Genomic DNA, 25,408 nt, shown 5'->3' on the forward strand with positions numbered 1-25,408 from the left:
ATCAATTTATCTAATATATATCTATCTATCTATCTATCTGTCTGTCTGTCTGTCTGTCTGTCTGTCTGTCTGTCTGTCTGTCTGTCTGTCTGTCTGTCTGTCTGTCTGTCTGTCTGTCTGTCTGTCTGTCTGTCTGTCTGTCTGTCTGTCTGTCTGTCTATCTATCTAGCTTTCTGTCTATCAATCTGTCAATCTATCTGTCTATCTATCTATCGGTCTGTCTATATGTCTTCTGTCTGTCTATCTATTTATCTATCTGTCTATTTATCTCTCTGGTTATCTAGCTGTCTATCTATCAATCTATCTTACTATATATCTGCATGTCAATCTATCTGTCTGTATATATGTTTGTCTGTATGTCTATCTATCTGTCTATCAATCTATCTATATGTCTATCCATTTGTCAATCTATCTGTCTATCTAAATATGTATCTGTCTATCTATCCATCTGTCTGTCTGTCTGTCTGTCTATCTATCTAGCTTTATCAATCTGTCTATCTATCTATATGTCTATCTATCTATAAGACTATCTATCTATTTATCTATCTGTCTATTTATCTCTCTGGTTATCTAGCTGTCTATCTATCAATCTATCTGTCTGTATATATATATCTGTCTGTCTAACTATCTGTCTATCTCTTTATATTAATATGTTTGCATTATTGCTAATCTACCTGTCTATCTCTTTACCTATCTGTATGTCTGTCTATCTATCTATCAACCTTTGTTGAATATTATGACTGGTAGCAGCTCCTGGAAAACCTCCGTGTGAAGAGTTGCTTCGCGCCATCAGCGGTGGAACTAAAATTAAAGAGGATTACTTCACAAATTTCAGACGCCTATCATGTATAATAAAGAGGACTTTGCATGAACAAGAGCAAGTGATGTTTAACATTTTTCAGTAGTGAATCTTTTTTTTTGCATTTATTTAAAGCAATAGACATTACGAAACTAATCCAGAAAAAGAAATTGGGACTGGTAGTCCGGGAAAAAATAGCGGGAAAAGAATTGGGACAGGAATATTTAGGATGAAAATCAAATATTTAAACCAAACAGCTACAGTTTAAATTGATGAAGAAACAAATTTTCAACCAGGTTTTTTTTATGAGAAATAATTGATTATGAAAACTTATATTCTTGTGATTTATGTAGTAAATCTTTTTCTCGAACACTTGATTTAGATATTGTATGGTTTACATGAGATATTTTTAGTATTTAATGCTCGACAATTAAAGACACCTTGAACTCAACAAAATGTTTGATCTAATTTTGACTAAAAATGCTGGAAATTTTTCACTTTTCTTCAACTTTAAGTGGTAATTTTTTCGTCAATAAATCAATGATTAATAGTGAACTAGTATATTCTGAAAGAAAATACTATGGTTCAATGCTGGAGATACATACTAAGATACATTTGCTCTCGTTCGTGCATAGTCCCCTTTCACATACAGATGGCGTTGTAGACTGACAGGCATAGAATCACACATACAAACACAAACACATACTCACATACATACACAAACACCCACACAAAGTCATACACACCCACCCACACCTACAAACACACACACATACCTAAAAACACACACACACAAACACACATAAGTTGTATACCTGTACCCTGTTGTTGAATAAAGTTGTCCAGACCAGAGAAGCACCTGCCAGAACTGCTGGTACCAGGATACTTGATACCAGTATCTACCAGGTATTCGTCTATACAAGTATGAGAGATAATTGGGTATAAAAAAATATAAATCTATAAACACTAATAAAATAAATATATAAAGTTTAGATTACAAATGTCATGATGATTAATAATGATCTTCGTTAGGGGTGGGGGGGAATAAGAAACACCCCCGGGTCAACGACAGTTCGCGATAAAATGTTCCTGGTAACGAATATCACCAAAAAATCTATGAACTTTAAAGGCTTCTAACTGCCAAACGGTGGAACGTGTAGATTATGCTCGCACAAAATTTTAGCCGAAAAAAGATGACTTAAAAATAATCTGGAATAGTCATTAATCAATAATTAACTGGAGTTGCACTTAAATGCGTTTTTTCTTCAGTGAAGCTTTCCCTGTGCATCATTGGATCTAGGCTATTCCAGATTATTTGTAGGCCTTCTTATGTCTCTTACAACGGTGAGCGGGCATGATATGTACATTCAGCCGCTTGACAGCTTGCAGCTTTTATAATTATTAGATTTCTAGAGATATTCGTTACAATCAAGGACAAGGGAATAATATTCTGACAAACAATTCTAAAGGAAAATTCCCCACAACCCCCTTCCCCTTTTCCTCCCCTTCTTCGCACCCCTCTTCAGTTACATGAAAAAAAACAAGATATACCCCCACCTTACTTCCAAAGGTTTCGTGATTTTTTGCAGAATTGATTGTTAGAATAACTAGGCCTGGTAAATAGTAACTAACCTCTATTGTCTGCAGTATGACCGCTATGACCGCCAGGATCTGTGTGACCGCTCTTGTGTGAATCCAGCGTGTCATGACCGCCGCCGCTTTCTGCGTCGCTGTGTGGGGGCGGGGGCATGTCCCCACCACCACTACTGCCCCCAGACTCGCTGTTACCCCGCAAAGATTCCAAATACGCCCCGATTCTGGCTCCTAATAAAAATAAATAGAATAAAAGGAGGATGTGCACTAAAATGGTTTCGGCTTATATAGGGCCAAAGTTACTCTGAAGAATATCGGTGACCGCCGCTCCAGCCGAAAACCGACGTTTTCCGCCGCCGCCAAATTTTTTTTTTGCATTTCTGACCATGTTATTTTTTTTTCATAAAAATTTTCCCTTAAAACTACCTAACCATGCGGGGGAACTTAGTCATTTTTTTCAACTTCTTATTTTTCAGGGTAAATCTTAAATTTAGTGCTTCTCCTGTACTTTTGAAGATATTGGAATAAAATCTTTATTGATGGGTCAGAAAATTAGATTAATAAAAAACGGCGGGTTGACTTTGTTGTGGGATGTTTTATTTTAAGGAAAAGCTTGATTTTTAGTACAACTTAAAAAAGGGAATATGAACTTTTATGGGTGATTTCTCTTGGGAGAAAGGTGGTACCTTAGGGCCTACCCTTCCAAAAATAGCTAGCTTTAAACCTTCTGAATACTAATAAAAAACATTACTGTAAAGGATAACCATATTATTATATTTATTGAAATGTTATAAATATGCATCGCTGCAGTACACAGACAGACACACATCCTGTTACTTTTTTTTTCTATAGTTAGGATGCAAACTAGGGTCGGTCCGGATATCCATTTTCAACATTCGGCCAGAAACCAGATATTGAAACTATCCGGATACCGGAAATAAGGATGATTTTTAGTGCCGGTTATCAGAGCAGGATATACGGTAATATTCCGGATATAGAACGATGGCCAGATAGCCGGACGGAACCGGATATCCGACATTAGAAATCAGCCGGATATCCGGTAACTGGCGAAAAAAGTATCCGGCCCAACCCTACTTTTATTTTATTACTTAGTAGAGTAGTAAAGCTGCTCAATAATTGGGGTGCAAACCTTTAGGTAAGGTTCCATAACGGTTAGCTGCTCGCTTCAGGTTTCTTTCATCAAGTTGCCCAAGTCTGTGACGATCTTTACTACGCCGTTCACCTACAAATAAATAGATAGATAGATTGTCATAGATAAATTTACAGATATATAGACGTTCACCTACAAATAGATGCATAGACGTCCAAGCTTTTTTTTTAAGGGGGGGGGGTATTTAACACCCCCAAATTGTTTGAAAGGGTAAATGAAAAAAGTTTGGGGGGGGGGGGGGTAATCGCCCCATTACCCCCCCCCCCCCTGGACGTCTATGAATAGATGGATAGATAGATAAATTTACAGATATATAGACCTACAAATAGATTGGCATATTTTTAGATTAGTTTTAAAATATTTTTTGAGAGGGTAATTTTTTTCTAGGGGTTATTTCTCTTAGTAGGGTGGGGCTACCCTCCTCCAAAATAGTCCAAGAGGCCTCTAGGGGCACTTGAGGAGGGGGGAGTTGAATCCTAAAATCCTTTTTTTTTAATTTAGATTTTTAAAAAGTAAAAAAATATATTTTAGTTCTTAACATTTTTTTTTGGGGGGGGATAGGGGGTGTATTTTTTTAAGAGTCTATTTCTCTTGGTAGGTTGGTGGTACCCTCCCCCAAAAATAGTCTTAAACATTTACAGGACATGTGAGAATCTAATCTGTAAAGGAGAACCATGTAGGTTCTGCAGTTCCTTCGGTAAAAACCGTTAACAGACACACAGACAAACATCCTGTTACTTTATTATAAGGATTGATGAACAAACATAATATGATATACAGATAGATTTACACCAAAATAGATTGATAGACAGACAAACTGATAAAAGATAGATTGACAGATATATAGAGAATTATTATAGAATAGCGGCTACGCCCCTACAGGCCCCTAGAGGCCTCTTAAATATTTTTTACATTTCAAATATGTCTAAGTTGCGTTGAACTCTACGTATAATCGAGAAAAGTAAAAAAAATCGATTTTTTGTTATTTCTCTTGGTAGAGTGGTGGTACCCTCCCCCAAAATAGCTATAAACCTTCCCGGGACCTATGAGAAGCTACCCGATCGTTTCAGGGGTTAGCGAGATCCTTCGGTACAAACAAACAGACAGACAAACATACATCCTGTTACATTATTATAAGGATAATTATTTAACTGTGTATTCATTTCTCAATCCACCTGCTCACCTATATGTCTATCCCTCTGTACATAAACTATCTGTCAATCTATAAGTCTATACATATATCTATCTATCTATCTATCTGTCTATCAACTGTCTGTCTATCTATCCGTCCATCTATCGGTATATCGGTTAATCTGTTTATTCTCCTTATTACCTACTACCTAGTCAACTTCGTATCTATTTGTCCATCCATTCTATTTGACATTCTATCTATCTATCTTTCTGTCTATCTATCTATCTTAATGTCTGAGATAAAATCAATCTTATTAGACGTTCACTCAAAGCCCAAAAATAATGGACTTAAAAGTGTATTAAACTGTATATAAGACATTTGCGAATATATTGATACCATTAATTTGCCTCTTAGATAGAAAAAAGTATGTGTTTTTAATATTTTTCTCTTGCTTCAAATCAAATTTCCAATTTGAGTCACCACAAATGCTAAACTAATTTTTGCTCTAGAAGAATCAATTTTTGGAGTTAGAAAGTGCTTAATACCTCATTTTAATCGCCTGGCATTGCTTTATAATATACAGGTAAAGACTTGATTGTTTATAGAACAGCTGACTAAAAAATCGAGGTTTTGTGATAAACCCACTTTTGTTGTTGCTCCATAAATGATATTTTTTTTCCCAATTTTTTTGGCTGTAAAGAAGCTTTATATATTCATATAACATCCACCTAAATTTGACTTTTGGTATTTTTTTTTTTATAACATCACCAGAGGGAATTGAATTTTGGAAAAAAATATCAATTTATATTTTACACTGCTATGCATTGTTCTTGTTCTTGTTTCTAAAAAAAATTTATACTATAAAAAAGAGAATTATTTAACGCTTCTATAGGTATGTTTATCATTTTTCTAGGCTAAATATAACTATAATTACACCATTTTAAAGTTAGACATCTTAACATATTAACACAATTATTGAATCGGTCTGTATTTTTAAGCTGGCAACCCTTAAAACAGCTGCATTTCATTATCCTATTATATATAGTAATTATTATATGTATAAACACACTTAATTTTTTAACTTTTTATTGATGGAATACATATGTTTCTCTATAAAAATAGATCATCAGTTCCAATTAAGATGTATAAAATAAGAGTTAAAAAAAAAATATATATATGTCAATGCATTTTGAATCCTTTTAAAAGACTAAATAAGAAAGAAGTGTTAGAAAATTGTGCTGCGGGTTTTTTTACTGCTTATATCCTCTTGGGGTTGGGGGGGAATTAGCATCTTTATATAAAAAGGGGGAGGTGTTTAAAGAGAATTTTTAAAGAGAAAAAAATAGGTCATATTTTATCATTTGCAGTTTTACAAATTAATACATATTATATAAAGCTTTTTTGTCTGTAGCTTAAGATTTCGGTAAAGTATAAGGCTATTTTACTAGTTTCCTTACTCCTTTAATTACAGATCTCCTAGATGCTTGGAGCGCAGCTGCTAGTAAACAAACAAAGTAAAACGATTCCTGAATAATTGATTTACAATTTTAAAAAGCAAAACATTTTTACAATTAGGATGTGTATATCCACGCCATGGTTAGCTCTTATTGTTAATTCAGGCCTGTTAGAATTAATCTTAAATGTTGGAAGATGATTTTTGTAGCAGTAAGGTACTTAGCAATTTTATTATCATTACCCCCTTACCCCCAAATCAAAAAGCTTGGACGTCCTTGATTATGTAAGCTCATTTAAAACATACTGAAATCAATTTGTGTACAACAATTATCCTATTTAGTTTTTTAGTAGTGAAGCTACTCTATAATTCAAAATATTTGTTCTGAGACAGAAAGGGGAAAACGAGATTTTCTTGGCTTCTATAAAAGATAGAAGGCTGAAATTTTCATGGATTGAATATTCTCTCTCTCTATCAATACTCCATATTTTCATCAAGTTTCATTAGGATTTGCCAAAAAACTGGGGTGGGCTATATCGATTCCTACATTTCAAGTTTTCATGATTTTCTCTACTCCTATTCAAGATAGATGGTTGAAATTCAGGGATTTAATACTTTGATATTTTGCATAATTTTATCAAGTTTTATTGAGATTTACTTAATAGGGTTCTACCTCAAACATAGGAGTCCCAAATGTCGGAGTGGGCAAATGCAGGAGTCCCAAACATCGGAGTGGACAAACATAAGAATGGGACAAACGTCAGTGTGGACAAACAAAAAGGTGGACAAACGTCGGATTGGAAAACATTGGAGTGGACATTGCTTAAATAAAACCTAGGAGTGTCTACTATTTTAATAATATTACAATTTTGAAATTTTTTATATCCCTGTCTACAAAATAATGACTATGGCTGAAGTGCTCAGCCCCCTAGCCTATATCCTAACCTAACCTAACTAAGAAAAGTAACGGGATGAAGGTAGGGGGGGCTGTGTTTGTATAAAAAAAATTCAAAATTGAAAAAAAAGTTTGGGACTCCTGTGTTTGTCCACTCCAATGTTTGTCCCAAAAATCCTGCATTTGTCCACTCCAACGTTTGTCCCACTCCTGCGTTTGTTCCACTCTGACGTTTGGGACTCATGCATTTGTCCCTCCAATGTTTTTTCACTCCTACATTTGGCATGGAACCGATTATTGGTTGGGGTGCTAGTTTGATTCCTAGATTTGTAAGTTTTAAGGATTTTCTTTACTCCTATTAAAAAAAATTTTAAAGGCTGGGTTTATACCCCCCATAATATATTAAGGGGGTTGATTACCCCCATCCCTAAAAAAATTACCCTTTTACAAGCACCTCCCCCTGGATACTCCTGCACTCCCCCTTGTAGTGACTAGGCCAACTTTATGGTCTCTGGTTTCAGGAAGCCCATTCAATTATGAGAAGTTCACATTATAAGAGCACTCTTATAGCATCCTCTCTATTAGCATTACATGTGTAATGCATTATAGACAGACAGATAGATATTGTGAGGGATCCTACACTTTATAACACCTTGTTTTGCATGGTAAAAATTGTTCCAATAGTTCTTGATATTGATATTTTATTTAAAAATTACAATAACTTGAATATAATGTTTAAAAAATGCTGAAATTATAGTTATATTTAGACTAGAAAAATGATTAACATACCTATAGAAGCATTAAATAATTCTCTTTTTAATTATAAAAATATTTTTTAGAAACAAGAACGAGAACAATGCATAGCAGTGTAAAATATTAATTGATATTTTTTTCAAAATTCCATAACTATACAGGGTCCTATAAGAAGCATCCATAAAACACAGAACTCAATAGGTACTGTAATTGTCGAAATATTAAGCTGAAGACAAAAAAGATTACTACTTTATATAATAGGATAATGAAATGCAGCTGTTTTAAGAGTTGCCAGCTTAATAATACAGACCGATTCAATAATTGTGTTAATATGTTATGATGTCTAACTTTAAAATGGTGTAATTATAGTTCTATTAAGCCTAGAAAAATGATAAACATACCTATAGAAGCGTTAAATAATTCTCTTTTTAATAATATAATTTTTTTTAGAAACAAGAACAAGAACAATGCATAGCAGTGTAAAATATAAATTGATATTTTTTTCCAAAATTCAATTCCCTCTGGTGATGTTATAAATATAATACCAAAAGTCAAATTTAGGTGGATGTTATATGAATATATAAAGCTTCTTTACAGCCAAAAAAATTGGGGAAAAAAATATCATTTATGGAGCAACAACAAAAGTGGGTTTATCACAAAACCTCGATTTTTTAGTCAGCTGTTCCATAAAAAACCAAGTCTTTACCTGTATATTATAAAGCAATGCCAAGCGATTAAAATGAGGTATTAAGAACTTTCTAACTCCAAAAATTGATTCTTCTAGAGCAAAAATTAGTTTAGCATTTTTGGTGATTCAAATTTGAAATTTGATTTGTAGCAAGAGAAAAATATTAAAAAAAACATACTTTATTCTATCTAAGAGGCAAATTAATGGTATCAATATATTCGCAAATGTCTTATATACAGTTTAATACACTTTTAAGTCCATTATTTTTGGACTTTGAGTGAACGTCTAATAAGATTGATTTTATCTCGTCTATCAATATATCTATCTATCTGTCTATTTATCTATTCGTATGTATACCTTTAGATGAAGAACGTTTGTCTGAAGGTTTTTTCATATCCGAAGAATTTGGTTGGGCTCTCTTGAACGAGGAGAGTTGAACCTAAACATTGGATAAAAATTAATGGTTGAAACGTTTGAACACTCAACTTTAAGAATGAATCAATCAAAATTCACTAAAGTCCCCAGAGTTGTTGAGCCATCAGATAAGAAAACATTAATATAAAACTTTGGGGACTAGTGTAATAAACCAAATTATGGGGCAGGGATATTTAGGGATAAGACAATGGACGATAAACTCATATTCATACCCAATGATGATATACAAAATTACCCCTTGTGCAGATAAAAATAAGTGGTTGAAATGTTTAAACACTCAACTTAATAAAACAACCAAAAAAATTTACTTAAGTCATCAAAGTTCATGAGCCATTATTATAAAACTTTGGGGACCAGTGTAATAAACAGCCCATTGTCCCCCCTCTCTCTCTGGCTTTTATGGATGTTGTCATCCTTATTTACAAGTAGGGGTGGGCCGGATATCTGGTTAACGCCGGATATTCGGCAAATTACCGGGTATTCGGCCGGATAATCGGATATTTGGGACTAGCAATCAGCCGGATATCCGGTATCCAGCCAGTTATTGAAAATGGCCGGATATCCGACCCAACCCTATTTACAAGTACCTACCTGGTTGAAATGACCCCCCCGGTGGTCCATGGCATCTTGGGGTACTTGTTCAGACCCCCCAAATAAAATTGGGGGCTCATCATCTCCCCCATCCCCAGAATAGTCATCATCCCCCTGAAATTTAGTCAAAACCGTTTATTTTGGTAGGTTATTTGAAGATCATTTCAGACTGAATCAATATTTTTCAAAATGGTTTTCAGATTCTTGCTCAGTATTTCAATACGGTTATTTTGATAGACAACATGCCTATGATTCAATTTTAATTTTTGGTTTTATTGGGGGCGGGCACATTTCTGCCCCCCCCCCCCCCAGTGCGTTCGTTGATTTTAGATTACAACACCCCTTTCAAGTTTCACATGGTTTTATATTGGCCCAGTAAGCCTTGCCAATGTGTAGTAATATGAAATCTACTACCTAACCCTACTACAAATTAGGGTGGGTCGCTTTTGAAATTTCACATTAGTAGACATTGGCAAAGGTTACTGGACCAATATAAAACCCTGTTAAACTTGAAAGAGGTTTTTTAATCCAAAAACTACAGGCGCGCGAGGGGTATAAAATGTGCCCACCCCCTTATAAAACCAAAAATTGAAATTCCTTCAAACTGATCTGAAAACAGTTTTGAAAAATATTGATTCAGTCTAAAATAATTTTCAAAAAACCTACCAAAATAAACAATTTTGACTAAATCAGCTGTTTTTATGTACTTAATGAGATCTTATTCGAACTAGGAGCAATATTTTTCAAAACGGTTTTCCGATTCGTAATCGGCATTTTAATGCGGTCATTTTGATATGCAACATGCCTGTGTTTGAAGGAATTTCAATTTTTTGGTTTTATAAGGGGGTGGGCTTTTTTATACCCCCCGCGCGCCCATTGTTTTTGGATTTTAAAACCTCTTTAGAGTTTCACAGGGTTTTATATTGGCCCAGTAAACATTGCCAATGTGTACTAATGTAAAAATCCCAAAAAGCCTGCAAATCGACCCGCCCTAATACAGATAGCACTAAAATGGTTCTTTTATTATATTTCCAAAAACAGTTTTTGACAATTCTAACGGTATGCATAACATTTTTTTACTATTAACATAAGCCGCGCAGTTTGAATTTTTAAAAGATTTTTGCACACAATTAAAAATTTTCATGATCCCTCAATATTTAAAAATAGAGTCCTGCAGAGCTGGAATCCTGTAGCTCTCTGCCTGTCTATCTATCTACCCAACAATCTATCTATGTATGTACATCTCCCTCTGAATCTGCCAGATGGCCAGCAGCTCTCTCCAGGTATAACACTGCAGATCTGGAATCCTGTAGCTCTCCTTCTGTCTGTCTGTCTGTCTGTCTGTCTATCTATCTATCTACCCAACTATCTATGTATGTATGTACCTCTCCCTCTGAATCTGCCAGATGGCCTGCCCCTCTCTCCAGGTATAAACCTCCAGAGCTGGAATCCTGTAGCTCTCTGTCAGTATAACCATCAGCATCATAGCTACTGTCACGAAAAGAACTAAAAAAAGGATATATTATTATTTTGATTGTGTGTGTGTGAGAGAGAGTGAGAGAGAGAGAGATAGATATATAGAGAAATAGATAGATAGATAGAAAGAAGGAGAGAAAGGGAGAGAGATAGATATATAGAGAAAGAGATAGATAGAGAGAGATGGAGAGAGAGAAGGAGAGAGAGAAGGAGAGGGAGATGGAGAGAGAGATGGAGAGAGAGAGATAGAGGAACATAAAGGGAAAGGGTGATAGATAGAGATACAACATTATAGATAGAAGGACAGACAGACAGACAGAGAACCAAATATAGAACAATATTACAGATAGAAAGACAGAAAGACAGACAGAGAACCAAATATAGAACAACATTACAGATAGAAGGACAGACAGACAGACAGAGAACCAAATATAGAACAACATTACAGATAGAAGGACAGACAGACAGACAGAGAACTAAATATAGAACAACATTACAGATAGAAAGACAGACAGACAGAGAACTAAATATAGAACAACATTACAGATAGAAAGACAGACAGACAGACATAGAACCAAATATAGAACAACATTACAGATAGAAGGACAGACAGACAGACAGAGAACTAAATATAGAACAACATTACAGATAGAAAGACAGACAGACAGACAGAGAACCAAATATAGAACAACATTACAGACAGAAAGACAGACAGACAGAGAACTAAATATAAAACAACATTACAGACAGACAGACAGACAGACAGATAGAAAACCAAATATAGAGCAACATTACAGATAGAAGGACAGACAGAGAACTAAATATAGAACAACATTACAGATAGAAGGACAGACAGACAGACAGAGAACTAAATATAAAACATCATTACAGATAAAAGGACAGACAGAGAACTAAATATAGAACAACATTACAGATAGAAAGACAGACAGACAGACAGACATAGAACCAAATATAAAACAACATTACAGATAGAAAGACAGACAGACAGAGAACCAAATATAGAACATTACAGATAGAAGGAGAGACAGACAGACAGATAGAAGGAAAGACAGACAGACAGAAAACCAAATCTAGAACAGCATTACAGACAGACAGACAGACAAACACTGTAATTACAATAATATATTTCAGAGGAATTGGAATGGCTTTATATTCTGTTGTTTACCACTGATAAGAAAATAAAAAGCCATTAGTATACCTGAAAATGTCATAATAGGTAGGAAATAGGAAGGAAGGTGAGCAGGAAAGAAGGAAGGAACTAAGGATTTGGGAAGGATTTTAATTGTATTGGATCAAAGGAAGAATTAAAGATTCACTTAATTTTGTCACTAATCTAATTTTTTAAGGTGTTGTAGTTAAGGAGCTATGTTGAAAAGTTTTATGTCAGTTGGATCATTTTACCACGTAGCTCTTATACTATAAGTAGCACAGGAATAGTTCTTATATTTCCAAAAACTAGAGTTCATAATGATTCTAACGGTATACATAACATTTTTCTACTTGTAACACAAACCACTCAGTTTGAATTTTAAAAATGTACACATTTTTGCACATTCTTTAAATTGGTCATGGTCTATAAATATTTAAAAATAAGGCACTTAGAAAAAACCGGTTCTAAGTTGAAAACCATTAAATATTTTTTTGACCTAATTTGAGCATTTATTCTTTATTTCAGTATATGACCATAATGTAGTATTGTTGTTTTGTTCTAACGTACAGGGTTTGAGATTCATGTTGCATGAAGTGTAGATAGGATAAGTAGGCTTGATGCTGGCATAGATACTCTAGAAGAATCACTTATAACAGTTGTTGCCTTGGAGGACTCCTCAAAATCAGCTGTTGATGACAATTTTCCCGCGTTTAATCTTCTTGGTGATGATTTAATTTGAGAATTAGATTTGGATACTAGATCTGCAGTTGATAATTTTTCAGTGTTGATTATTTCAATAGGTTTATCTTTATGTTTGTTATCAGATAATTTTCTTGCTAAATCAGACTTTGTTGGGGTATAGTCTTTAACTTTAGTATTATCTATAACCATATCAGTTAATGATTCTAACTCTGTTTTTTCACAAACAGTTTCATAGTTTGTCAGGGATCTTAAGGGATAGGACAATGGAATCTGAACTTATGTACCCCCCTCACTTGCCCCCAATTTTTAAAAACAAAATTACCCCTAATGTACTGTACATAAGAAAATGATAGGTTAGTCTCAAAAATCTAAAGTGAAGGATTGATATATATCCCCTGCATTGCTTGATGATAAACAAAATAACCCCTTATGTAGAATAAAATTATTGGTTAAAAAGTTTGGACACTACTAGCATAGACCCAACCAATCAAAATTCAGTAAACTACCCAAAGTTTTTTAGACAACAAATGTGGTTATAAAACTTTGGGTACCAGTAACAGTCCAATGTACCCTTTTAGCTAGTACAACCCACTAAAATCAGATACAAAAACCCCCAAAAGTGGACAGCCTACATATGACAGGATAATTTTTTTTTTTTTTTTTTTTTTTTTTTTTTTTGGGGGGGGGGGGGGGGTGGGGGCATTTACCGTCCATTGTCCGCTCCCTCCCTGGAATTAATTGATGTCAAGGAGCTGTTGGAAGTGGATATAGAAGGAGTGGAGGATATGATAGGAGAGGAGAATAAGGAGATATCAGGAGAGGGGGAGGAGGTCGACATTTCATTTAGATACACTCGGCTTAAATATCAAAAAAGTTAAAAAAAATCATCATGTTTACAATGGACGTACAGACATTGTGGTAACCATTATAAGGTTGCTATGCTTTCTAAATCGTACCTAACTACTACAGGAATCACCTTACAAAGTTTAAAATCGACAGGACAATTCTAACTTGCCTAAATTAACGAAAAGAGCTAACCGTTAAAAACGAACGGGCGTAAGGACTGACTGACGGACTGACCCTAATTATAAAAAAGCTTCGCTTTTAACAAGGATGACAACGTATAAAAAAGCGAAGCTATAAAATAAGACGGAAGGACAAACGAACATTAACTCTTGTAGAGAGTCAGAACTTAATAAGCAACTTAAAAAAAAATTGTCTAGGTATAGTTCTTTTCAATAAGAAATACACATTTTATTATTATTTAGTGAATATTATCGTTCTACTACTATTTTTAAGCCTTAAAACACACACCTTTACGGATTCTACCAGAAACCTACCCCTCTCTTTGTTGCAAAATTGTGCAAATATAGAATACAGTAAAACGGCATACTCATTTTTAGGATTTTATTATAGAGTTGCTTCGCTTAAATTATTATACCTAATTGTCCCAAATTTAAAAAAAAAGGGGGGGGGGGAAATGTGGTGACTCGTGCCACGACATACCAGCAATTTTATTTTGGGTGCTACTCCCTTAGTTTTAGAGATAATTGGGTGAAATCTTTTGAGCTGGGTCACTAATTACCCCAAGTTTTGGTATCTTTCAAAAAAAACGGCGGCGGGTCCGCCGCTCCCGCCGTTCGCTGCCATTTTCCGCCGCCGCCAAAATTTTTTTTTATTTTTATTGCATTTCTCGCCGAATTAGGCAATTTGGAATCATTTGAGACCATATTATTTTTTTCAAAAAATTTTCCCCTTACAAGCCGTCCTGTGGGCGGCGGAAAATAGCGGTGGATGGCGGGAGCGGTGGTACCGCCGCCATTTTTTATTTAAATATTTTTTTGCTCATCTACCTCAAAAGATTTTGTTTCAATATCTTTAAAAGCACAGGAGAGGCACTGAATTTAAGATATACCTTAATAAACGAAAAATTGAAAAAAATTTGAAAAAAAGTCCCCCCACAGGGTTGCTTGTAAGGGAAATTTTTTTGAAAAAAATAGCATGGTCTCAAATGATTCCAAATTGCCTAATTCGGCGAGAAATGCAATAAAAAATTTTTTTTGGCGGCGGCGGAAAATGGCGGCGAACGGCGGGAGCGGCGGACCCGCCGCCGTTTTTTTGAAAGATACAAAAACTTGGGGTAATTAGTGACCCAGCCCAAAAGATTTCACCCAATTATCTCTAAAACTAAGGGAGTAGCACCCAAAATAAAATTGCTGGTATGTCGTGGCACGAGTCACCACATTTCCCCCCCCCCCCCTTTAAACTGGACAACTCTATCTGGTAATGATTATCGAGTTGCTACGCTTTATAAACTCTTACAGGAATCTACTTGCAAAGTTTGAAATATAAAGGTTTATTTTATCATGCCCAAATTAATGATAAGAGCTATGTACGAACAAACCCTAATTATAAAAATCTTTCAAAAATTAAATTAAATATTTTTTGTTACCTTGTTCTCTTAGGAGGGGCCGGGGCCTGTTTTCCCCCCTTGCCAGAGCTTGGAGGTCCCCCCACTCCATGTCGTAGCTGAACCACCGTAGATTTATTGCTAAAAACAAAGAACAATGAACTATTATACAGAAAATAAGAGAAATTCTTGTAGTACATAAGGCAAATACAGACAAATCTTAAGAGATAGGACAAAGGATGATAAACTTTAGATCACTCCCAATTATGATAAATTAAATTACCCTCCTGAAAATTAAGATATTGAGTGAATAAAAATAGACTGCTGGATTGTAAAACCTTATCAAGATTTAATTAAAAGTGTCAAATATCCGTCCATCTATCCATTATAGATAGTATGGCACGCTTCGTTTTTTATTAAATGAATAAGTTGGGGTACAATGTTTGGCACTTTCGATATAAGTAAATGATAATAAAAAACCCATAGAATGCGATAATAACTTCAGAAAAATCGAAGAAAATAGTTTTCATACTTAATTAACGTTTTTAAGTTTTTCTTCAAAAAGTTTAGATAAGATGCCTTTAAAAGTCGTCTATGATTTTGTCAGGGATAAAAATGTAACTTTAAAATAAGAATTACAACATATTTTTTCAATTAGTACAACGTAAAATTTTGAACATTTTATTGATCAGTATATTTTTTAAAATGTGAAGTAGAAACCTGAATATTTTATCATGAAAATTGTGTTATGATTTGATTGTCTGCTAGATTACAAGAAAAAAGATACTGACAGTACTTGTTGGTTCTTTTAATAAAAGTAGGTAGATTACTTTCAGAACCACTCTTTTTGCAACGTTATTTCAATAGAACAGAGCCGTAGTCTTAGTGTTCTCAATATCTAGACAGCCAACCATTGTTTTAGAATTGTTCAATTTTTTTAACTTCTGATAAAAACAGAATTAATGGTATTTTTGTAAATATTATACCTCCAAGAAATGGCTATACTTCCCAATCATATGTTGTGTGATATTTAAGAGGAATTATTTTGATATAATGTCATTAAAATATTCGTTGAAAAAAGTGCTATTCTAGCTTATACTTCACATTTTAATGTGTATGATAATTCAAATAAAAGATAATGAAGATTTATATTATATTTAATTCTTAAAATTATAAAGAAAAACCTGGAAACAGTAAAAAACTGACTTTATTTTATTGACGTAGGGAAAATTTTGTCAAATATTTGAATAAAAAAACAATATTAAACAAAATAAATTATTTTTGATATAGTCACAAAAAGGCTTAATGAGTTTAGGAAATATTTCATTCACTAATCATGTCATTTAAACTCTATTTCACAGAATACAGTGTAAAAAGATGTTCTCGTTTTAATTTTAAGTAATTTCAAATGCATTTTAATACCTTTTAATGATTTATTTTTTGAAACATCTTTTTATAAAATGTTATTGATTTTTGAAGTTATATGTTAGAATGTTTTTAAATTTTGTTAACATTTTGTTTTAAATGTAGAAAATTGGTAATTCTAAACATTCAAAAAATGATTTTATTAAATTTTCATCACTTAAATTGCATGTTTGATGAAATTTTCAACTGATAATTCAAGAAAAATCGTTTAAGTTTTATTATATTTTACTTTGAATTGTTAAAAAAATATATTATTGTCAAAAAAGGAGAAGTTATGTTTTCCTCAAAAAAAGACCTAAAACATGAAAATTAACACGTGTAATGAGAATTTTTTTCTTTCAGGTTTAATTTTAAGTAATTATTGATATTTTTTGTAAAAAGGATTTTATATAAAAAGTTTTAAAACTCGAGTTATGTAGTTGTTCTAAAAAAGGTTGCGAATTTATGCAATTTTCTTGCAAAAAAATTTTCTAGGATTTTAAAAATAGCAAAGGGTGTTATTAGACGTACTTACAGATACAATTGCTAAGTCATTTTGGCCAAACACTAAAATAAAGTTTTGACATCTGAGGGCCCAACCGTGATGGGGGATATGTTAATGTGGTTGTCCAAACTGTTCAGACAATTAATTCTAAGTCAAAATCCCCCTCCCCACCCCCCCCCCCCCCCAATCTTACCCACTTCCCTTTACTTACAGATCAAAACAATTTTCACGCCAACATGACGCCACAAAAAATTCAGTAATTTCAAATGGAATTAATTTTCAGAATGACGACACCTTGTATAGACTAGGGTTGGGCCGGATATCCGGTGTAGCCGGATATCCGTCCGGATACCGGATATTGAAACTATCCGGCCGGATATCCGGCCCAACCCTAGTATAGACCCAGGGATAAGGCAATGGCTGATAATTGATGTACATCTCCAATGATTATACACAAAATTACCCCTTCTGTAGATTAACAGTAATAGTTGGAACGTTTGAACACCCAACTTAATGAACTAACCAATGCAATCCAAATTCACTAAAGTCCCCAAAGTTGATAAGCCAACGAATAAGAAAAAATCATTATAAAACTTTGGGGACTAGTGTATTTGATTTTTAGATTTTACCTACTTCCTTTTAGTTACAACACAAAACAAGTTTTACCTTAGTATAGCTCTAATTGGGGGTATGTCTAGAGTATAGTCTCCCCCCCCCCCTTCTTACCCACTTCCCTATAGTTACATCACAAAACAAGTTTTACCTTAGTATAGCTCCACTGGAGGGTATGTCTAGAGTATAGCCCCCCCCCCCCCTCTTACCCACTTCCCTATAGTTACATCACAAAACAAGTTTTACCTGAGTATAGCTCCACTGGAGGGTATGTCTAGAGTATAGTCTCCCCCCCCCCCTCTTACCCACTTCCCTATAGTTACATCACAAAACAAGTTTACCTTAGTACAGCACTAATTGGGGGTATGTCTAGAGTATAGTCTCCCCCCCCCTTCTTACCCACTTCCCTATAGTTACAACACAAAACAAGTTTACCTTAGTACAGCACTAATTGGGGGTATGTCTAGAGTATAGTCTCCCCCCCCCCTTCTTACCCACTTCCCTATAGTTACATAACAAAACAAGTTTTACCTTAGTATAGCTCCACTAGGGGGGTATGTCTAGAGTATAGCCCCCCCCCCTTCTTACCCACTTCCCTATAGTTACAACACAAAACAAGTTTACCTTAGTACAGCACTAATTGGGGGTATGCCTTCAGGTGGGGTGTGTAGAGTATAGTCCCCCCCCCCTCTTACCCACTTCCTTATAGTTACATTACAAAACAAGTTTTACCTTAGTATAGCTCTAATTGGGGGTATGTCTAGAGTATAGCCCCCCCCCCTTCTTACCCACTTCCCTATAGTTACAAGACAAAACAAGTTTACCTTAGTACAGCACTAATTGGGGGTATGTCTAGAGTATAGTCTCCCCCCCCCTTCTTACCCACTTCCCTATAGTTACAACACAAAACAAGTTTACCTTAGTACAGCACTAATTGGGGGTATGTCTAGAGTATAGTCTCCCCCCCCCCTTCTTACCCACTTCCCTATAGTTACATAACAAAACAAGTTTTACCTTAGTATAGCTCCACTAGGGGGGTATGTCTAGAGTATAGCCCCCCCCCCTTCTTACCCACTTCCCTATAGTTACAACACAAAACAAGTTTACCTTAGTACAGCACTAATTGGGGGTATGTCTAGAGTATAGCCCCCCCCCCTTCTTACCCACTTCCCTGTAGTTACATTACAAAACAAGTTTTACCTTAGTATAGCTCTAATTGGGGGTATGTCTAGAGTATAGCCCCCCCCCCTTCTTACCCACTTCCTTTAGTTACATTACAAAACAAGTTTTCCCTTAGTATAGCTCCACTAGGGGGTATGTCTAGAGTATAGCCCCCCCCCCCCTCTTACCCACTTCCCTTTAGTTACATTACAAAACAAGTTTTACCTTAGTACAGCACTAATTGGGGGTATGTCTAGACACACCCCACCCGAAGGCGTGTTAGGTTAGAAAAAAACCCCCGTGGAAACGGTTTACACATGATGTACCGGGACCTTATGGTGAGTTCAGAACATGCTTTCCCTAAATTGAATTAGTAGCTTCCCATAGTAGATAATTTTAAAATTACTTTTTGTGATCAAATTTTACTTTCATTTTTAGAGTACCTTCATCTAATCTCCTTTATTATCTTATTTTGTCTTTTATGTTCATCATGCAAATTCGCTCACATTACAGTTGAATTGACAGATATTGGAGCTTTCTAAAAAGGTCTCTAACAATTTTCTAGCTCTAATACTTTTTGAGATATTGTATTTCTAAGTATTGCTGTAAATTCATCTTTTACACAACAAAAAGGTGAAAAATAAAATTAGATATTTTAGAGAAAATTACAAGTATCTTCATGTAAATCTCTCTAATATTGCTTCAAATTGACCAAATTGGACAGTTAAGGTGCCTAAAACTATCTACATTCAATGGACAATCCAAATAAATACTTTTTAACACTTTATAAGTTAAAATGTAATATTAAAGAAACAAGAGTAATTTAATTTTAATTAAAAATCACTTGTAAGACATTTTTTTAAATATAAAAGGTGTTTTAAGGAACAAGAAACTCATATCTAATAATGATTTAATATTTTTAAACATCTCAGTACTAGTTTAGAGTAACTAATGGTGTATATTAACCAAAAAAATTGTTGCCTAAGAATAAATTGTTTCTTTTATTATATGTGAGATCATCCATGAAAGTCTTTTAATTACTATGTTTTCTTAGTTAAGGTGGCAAAAACTAATTTTGTTTTACGAGGTTGTAAAGAATTTAACAGGCCAATCAACTATTCTTAAATAAAAATTACTAGAATTAGTAAATTACATTTGTAAACTGCTTGGAAATGCTTAAAATTCTAAGCAAGTTTTGGTTTATTTAAAATGATTATGTCTATTTTTTTAAAGATATGCTTCTATTTGTTCAAAATATCAAATGGTTGTGTTTTATTGGCTTTGTAATTACAAAGTGACAACTTTATACACCATAACTTATCTTAAAATCCTTGCTAGAGTCTATTAAATATCAATTTATTTTTAAAAACAAAAATTTATTTTTCCTTTAGTATTTTTAAAAATCACATCAGCCTACTCCTATTGGCTTATATAGTCTTTGTATGTATGAATTTGGATTTTCCATTGAATGTAGATAGTTTTAGGTACCTTAACTGTCAAATTTGGTCAATTTGGAGCAATATTAGAGAGATTTACATGAAGATACTTGTAATTTTCTCAAAAATAACTAATTTTATGTTTCACCTTTTTGTTGTGTAAAAGATGATTTTACACCAAAACTTTGAAATAAGATATCTCAAAAAGTATTAGAGCTAGAAATTTGTTAGAGACCTTTTTAGAAAGCTCCAATATCTGTCATTTCAACTGAAATGTGAGAGAATTTGCATGATAAACATGAAAGACAAAATAAGGCAATAAAGGAGGTTAGGTGAAGGTGGTCTAAAAATAAAAGTAAAATTTGATAACCAAAAGTAATTTTAAAATTATCTACTATGGGAAGCTACTAATTCAATTTAGGGAAAGCATGTTCTGAACTCACCATAAGGTCCCGGTACTGCCTGTGTAAACCGTTTCCACGGGGGGTTTTTTCTAACCTAACACGCCTTCAGGTGGGGTGTGTAGAGTATAGTCCCCCCCCCCTCTTACCCACTTCCTTATAGTTACATTACAAAACAAGTTTTACCTTAGTATAGCTCTAATTGGGGGTATGTCTAGAGTATAGCCCCCCCCCCTTCTTACCCACTTCCCTATAGTTACAAGACAAAACAAGTTTACCTTAGTACAGCACTAATTGGGGGTATGTCTAGAGTATAGTCCCCCCCCCCTCTTACCCACTTCCTTATAGTTACATTACAAAACAAGTTTTACCTTAGTATAGCTCTAATTGGGGGTATGTCTAGAGTATAGTCTCCCCCCCCCCTTTCTTACCCACTTCCCTGTAGTTACAACACAAAACAAGTTTTACCTTAGTATAGCTCCACTAGGGGGTATGTCTAGAGTATAGTCTCCCCCCCCCCTTCTTACCCACTTCCCTATAGTTACATTACAAAACAAGTTTTACCTTAGTATAGCTCCACTGGGGGGTATGTCCAGAGTACCACTACTACCACCACGGGGAGAGGAGGGAGTTCCTAAAAAAATATTCATAAAAGCCAAGCTCTTAAATTAGACGAAAGGACAAACGAACATTAACATTGATGTAAATCCCCAATGAATATGATGAATGATGATACACAAAATTATCCCTCTTGTAGATTACAATAAGTGGATTCCAGGACACTAAACTTAATAAACAAAATAATGAAAATTCAATCAAAAAGTCCCCAAAGTTATAATGTTGTGAAGCTTACAAATAAGAAAACATTATTTTTATTAAGACTTTTAAGACTAGTGTAATTGACAGCCCAATGTCATCTCCCTCCCTGTAATGAACTAGATAGACAGATAGAATGAAATACCTTGATTTTGTGGGGTCTTGCCCGCCATCCTGCGTGGCGCCAGGAGGGGGGTGTGCACCCCTGAATTAGAGGAGGGGGGACGCATCATCTCACCCGGAGAGGGGGAGGCATCCGCCATTATGTTAGACCCTCCATCGAAAAATACCGCAGAACTTGGGTCCTAAAAATATCAAATTGATACAGTTACACAAACTTATTACAGAAAAAAACATATTTCTTTAGGTTAGGTTAAGTTAAGTAATAAATAGAAGGAATCGTCAGTGGTAGAAACCTGTACAGATATGTACCCGCGGGGGCTAGAAATATTTGTAAAATTCCAAATAAGGGAAAAAATGTATCCATGAAAAATATTCACGTCATGGACCAAAATGAACAAAAAACTAAATATTAAAAAAGTTGGACCGTGGAAAAAAGATGGTTCCTGGGAAAATAACTAAATACTTAGATATTAAACCATGTGGATAAAATAGAACCGTGGAAAAAAAAGTAGAGCCCTGGGGAAAAAATAATTCTTGTATACCCATTGAACCATGGGAAAAAATAAAACCATAGGGAAAAAATAGAACCATGGGGAAAAACTAAATACTTATAAATTGAACCATGGGAAAAAATAAAACCATAGGGAAAAAATAGAACCATGGGGAAAAACTAAATACTTATAAATTGAACCATGGGAAAAAAAACTAAATACTTATAAATTGAACCATGGGGAAAAAAACTAAATACTTATAAATTGAACCATGGAAAAAAAAACTAAATACTTTTATATTTAACCATGGGAAAAAAACTAAATACTTTTATATTTAACCATGGGAAAAAACTGAATACTTTTCTGTTGAACCATGGGAAAAAACTAAATACTTTTATATTGAACCATGGGAAAAAAACTAAATACTTTTATATTGAACCATAAGAAAAATATAAATTATTCTATATTTAACCATGGGAAAAAAAACTAAATACTTTTATATTGAACCATGGGAAAAAAACCAGAGCCGTGGGAAAAAAACTAGAGCCGTAGAAAAATACCTGAAATATCTTGAAAAGGTTTTCCATTTCCAGGTGAATTTCCTGGAAGGAAGGTCTCCGTGTGGCCTCCCACTCCCAACACTCTGTCATCAAACTAGAAAGATAGATAGTTAGATGAATAGATAGTTAGATGGATAGATAGTTAGATGGATAGATAATTAATTAGATGGATTGATGGATAGTTAGATGAACATACAGATTGATAGATATATAGATGGATGGATAGATAAATAGATGGATGGATAGATAGATAGATAGATAGATAGATAGATAAATAGATAGTTAGATAGATGAATAAATAGATAGGTAGATAGATAAATAGATACATAGAAAAAGATAGATAGAAAGATAGATAATAAACAGACATAAAAAATCTCATATGTTCATTGAAGAGTCAACACTTTTCCACCAATAATTTTACCTGTAGACCTGAGCAGGACACCCTGGAGGACACTCCATCCTGTAGCCACTCTCCAGCAACTAAAATACAACAACAAGGTCAACTAAAAACAGCCTAAAACCTGCAACCCATGGATAAATTATTAATGGTTTCCCTCCAAATTTATTGGAAAAAATCCCCCCCCCCCCTCCATATGTTTTTAAAGAAATAAACAGACAACCATCCCCGGGTTCTAAAGGGATAGGACAATTGATGAATTTATGTACTTCCCCAATGATGATCAACAAAATTACCCCTTCTGGTAGTTAAAATTTTCAAGTTTGGAACATACGAATCAGAATTTACTTAAAGTATTCAATGTTTTTGAACGAACGAATAAGAAATTAGCTAAGAATTCCAGATTATACCAAATAGTTGGAGGACTCCTCACCTGGTATACATCCGTTAACGGGACCTCTGGGTATGGAGTTCTGCCATAGGTAGCTATCTCCCAGAGTAGGATACCAAATGCCCAGACGTCAGACTTTGTGGTAAACCTAAATCACAACAATTTATGTTTGTCTTTTTTCTGTATGTTTGTATGTCTGTCTGTATGTTTGTTTTTCTGTATGTTTGTCTGTCTGTCTGTTTGCCTATCCGTTTGTCTGTATGTTTGTCTGTTTGCCTATCTGTTTGTTTGTCTGTTTGTTTGTCTGTTTGCCTGTCTGTTTGTCTGTTTGCCTGTCTGTTTGTCTGTCTGTTTGTCAGTACGTTTGTTTGTCTGTCTGTTTGTCTGTCTGTTTATCTGTCTGTCTGTCAGTTTGTCTATCTGTCTTTTACAAAGTGACGAAATTGTTGTATGCCAATCCTTCTAAAATGTTACAAAGTTGTATAAAACAAATAATTATTTGCCGGATAATCGGCCGGATATTGAAAATGACCCGGACCGGATATCCGGCCAAGCCAGATATCCGGCCCAACCCTATTACGAACCTGTTGTATGCCAATCCTTCCGGAGCTGTCCACTTGATGGGGAACTTGGCACCAGGCTGAGCTAAAATAAAAAACACAAATTCAACTATAGTTTAATTGGTGTAAGAACTTTTCAACCAATAACATAATTAAGTATAGTCCCTTTCGTTACATCGCCTCAAAAGGAGCGTTTTGTTGTATTTTCACAGTTGCTTTTAATAGGTTAGAAATAGAAAAGCTACTGGGAAAATACGACGAAATTCCCCTTAAGAGGGCACTTTTTTAAATGTTGTAATCCTAAGGGGGGGGGGGGGGTTAATGCAACCATCTCGTAATCAATAATTAAATGGCACTTAGAATTCGAATTTCGATCTGAAATTTTGCATGAGTAATCCTTGGTAGGTTTATATTCCCTAAATCGAAAAAAAAGTTGGAAAAGTAACGGCTAACGGCTCAACCGTTTTGCCAATTTTTTGGCTATCTTCAGAGCAAATTAGTCACAAAACCTATCTCCACTTAATACTCTTTGCTGCTCCAAAATGTTATCGAACGGTTCTAGCCGGTAGCTGTTGGTACTATAAATTTAAAAAATGGTTAATGCTATCATTTAACATGAACTAAACCAAAAATATGTTTTAAAAGTTGATTTCTACGTCATTAATGATGAATTTGCCCTGAAAATAGGCAAAAAAACGGCTAAACGGCTGAGCCGCCAGCTGTTACTTTTCCAACTTTTTGTTTACTCATTACTCAAGCAAAATTTCAGATCGAAATTCGCATTCTAAGTGCCATTTACTCATTGATTACGAGATGGTTACATTACCCCACCCCACCCCCTTTATTATAGCTCGTATGAAAATAAAAGCAGTTTTTTGCATGGTGATTCTTGTATCAACATGGTACAATTTTTAAAAAACGTATTTTTTCAAATTATTATTAATCAATCAAGAATCAAGAGTGTTTAAGCGAATGAGTGACCGTTTGTCTTTATAAATCTTTGGGAACCAGTATAATTTACAGTCCAATGTCCCCTCCCTAATAATTTGTTCGTATTGAGTATAATACAGTATGTATGTGTGTATGTGTGTGTATGTGTATGTGTGTGTATGTGTATGTGTGTGTATGTGTATGTGTGTGTATGTGTATGTGTGTGTATGTGTATGTGTGTGTATGTGTATGTGTGTGTATGTGTGTGTATGTGTATGTGTGTGTGTGTATGTGTATGTGTGTGTGTGTATGTGTATGTGTGTGTATGTGTATGTGTGTGTATGTGTATGTG

At 34.5% G+C, this 25,408-nt stretch overlaps 1 protein-coding gene across 7 annotated transcripts in view; it reads right to left on the minus strand.

Annotated features, from left to right (window-relative positions):
* The window catches only part of Abl (tyrosine-protein kinase Abl), a 126,255-nt gene that overhangs the window by 23,692 nt on the left and 77,155 nt on the right, over positions 1 to 25,408 (minus strand). For 5 of the 7 annotated variants that reach the window (XR_013875157.1, XR_013875158.1, XM_080149020.1 and 2 more), the window contains exons 17-30: positions 24,151 to 24,211; positions 23,609 to 23,714; positions 23,200 to 23,258; positions 22,779 to 22,872; positions 21,750 to 21,909; positions 21,353 to 21,422; positions 15,312 to 15,410; positions 10,896 to 11,016; positions 9,511 to 9,624; positions 8,842 to 8,923; positions 3,543 to 3,635; positions 2,432 to 2,623; positions 1,615 to 1,713; positions 723 to 801 (exon numbers count right to left, since the gene is read on the minus strand). Coding sequence is in view for 5 of the 7 variants with exons in the window: in XM_080149020.1 (XP_080005146.1) it covers positions 723 to 801; positions 1,615 to 1,713; positions 2,432 to 2,623; positions 3,543 to 3,635; positions 8,842 to 8,923; positions 9,511 to 9,624; positions 10,896 to 11,016; positions 15,312 to 15,410; positions 21,353 to 21,422; positions 21,750 to 21,909; positions 22,779 to 22,872; positions 23,200 to 23,258; positions 23,609 to 23,714; positions 24,151 to 24,211 (1,429 nt within the window). In the remaining 2 variants the exon portion in view is untranslated. The remainder of the gene's footprint in view (positions 1 to 722; positions 802 to 1,614; positions 1,714 to 2,431; positions 2,624 to 3,542; positions 3,636 to 8,841; positions 8,924 to 9,510; positions 9,625 to 10,895; positions 11,017 to 15,311; positions 15,411 to 21,352; positions 21,423 to 21,749; positions 21,910 to 22,778; positions 22,873 to 23,199; positions 23,259 to 23,608; positions 23,715 to 24,150; positions 24,212 to 25,408) is intronic. The other 2 variants (XM_080149022.1, XM_080149021.1) reach the window with 1 other exon arrangement.

This window comes from Acartia tonsa, chromosome 15, assembly GCF_053477335.1.
Source record: "Acartia tonsa isolate MP-2025a chromosome 15, ASM5347733v1, whole genome shotgun sequence".
NCBI classification, from domain to species: Eukaryota; Metazoa; Arthropoda; class Copepoda; order Calanoida; family Acartiidae; genus Acartia; species Acartia tonsa.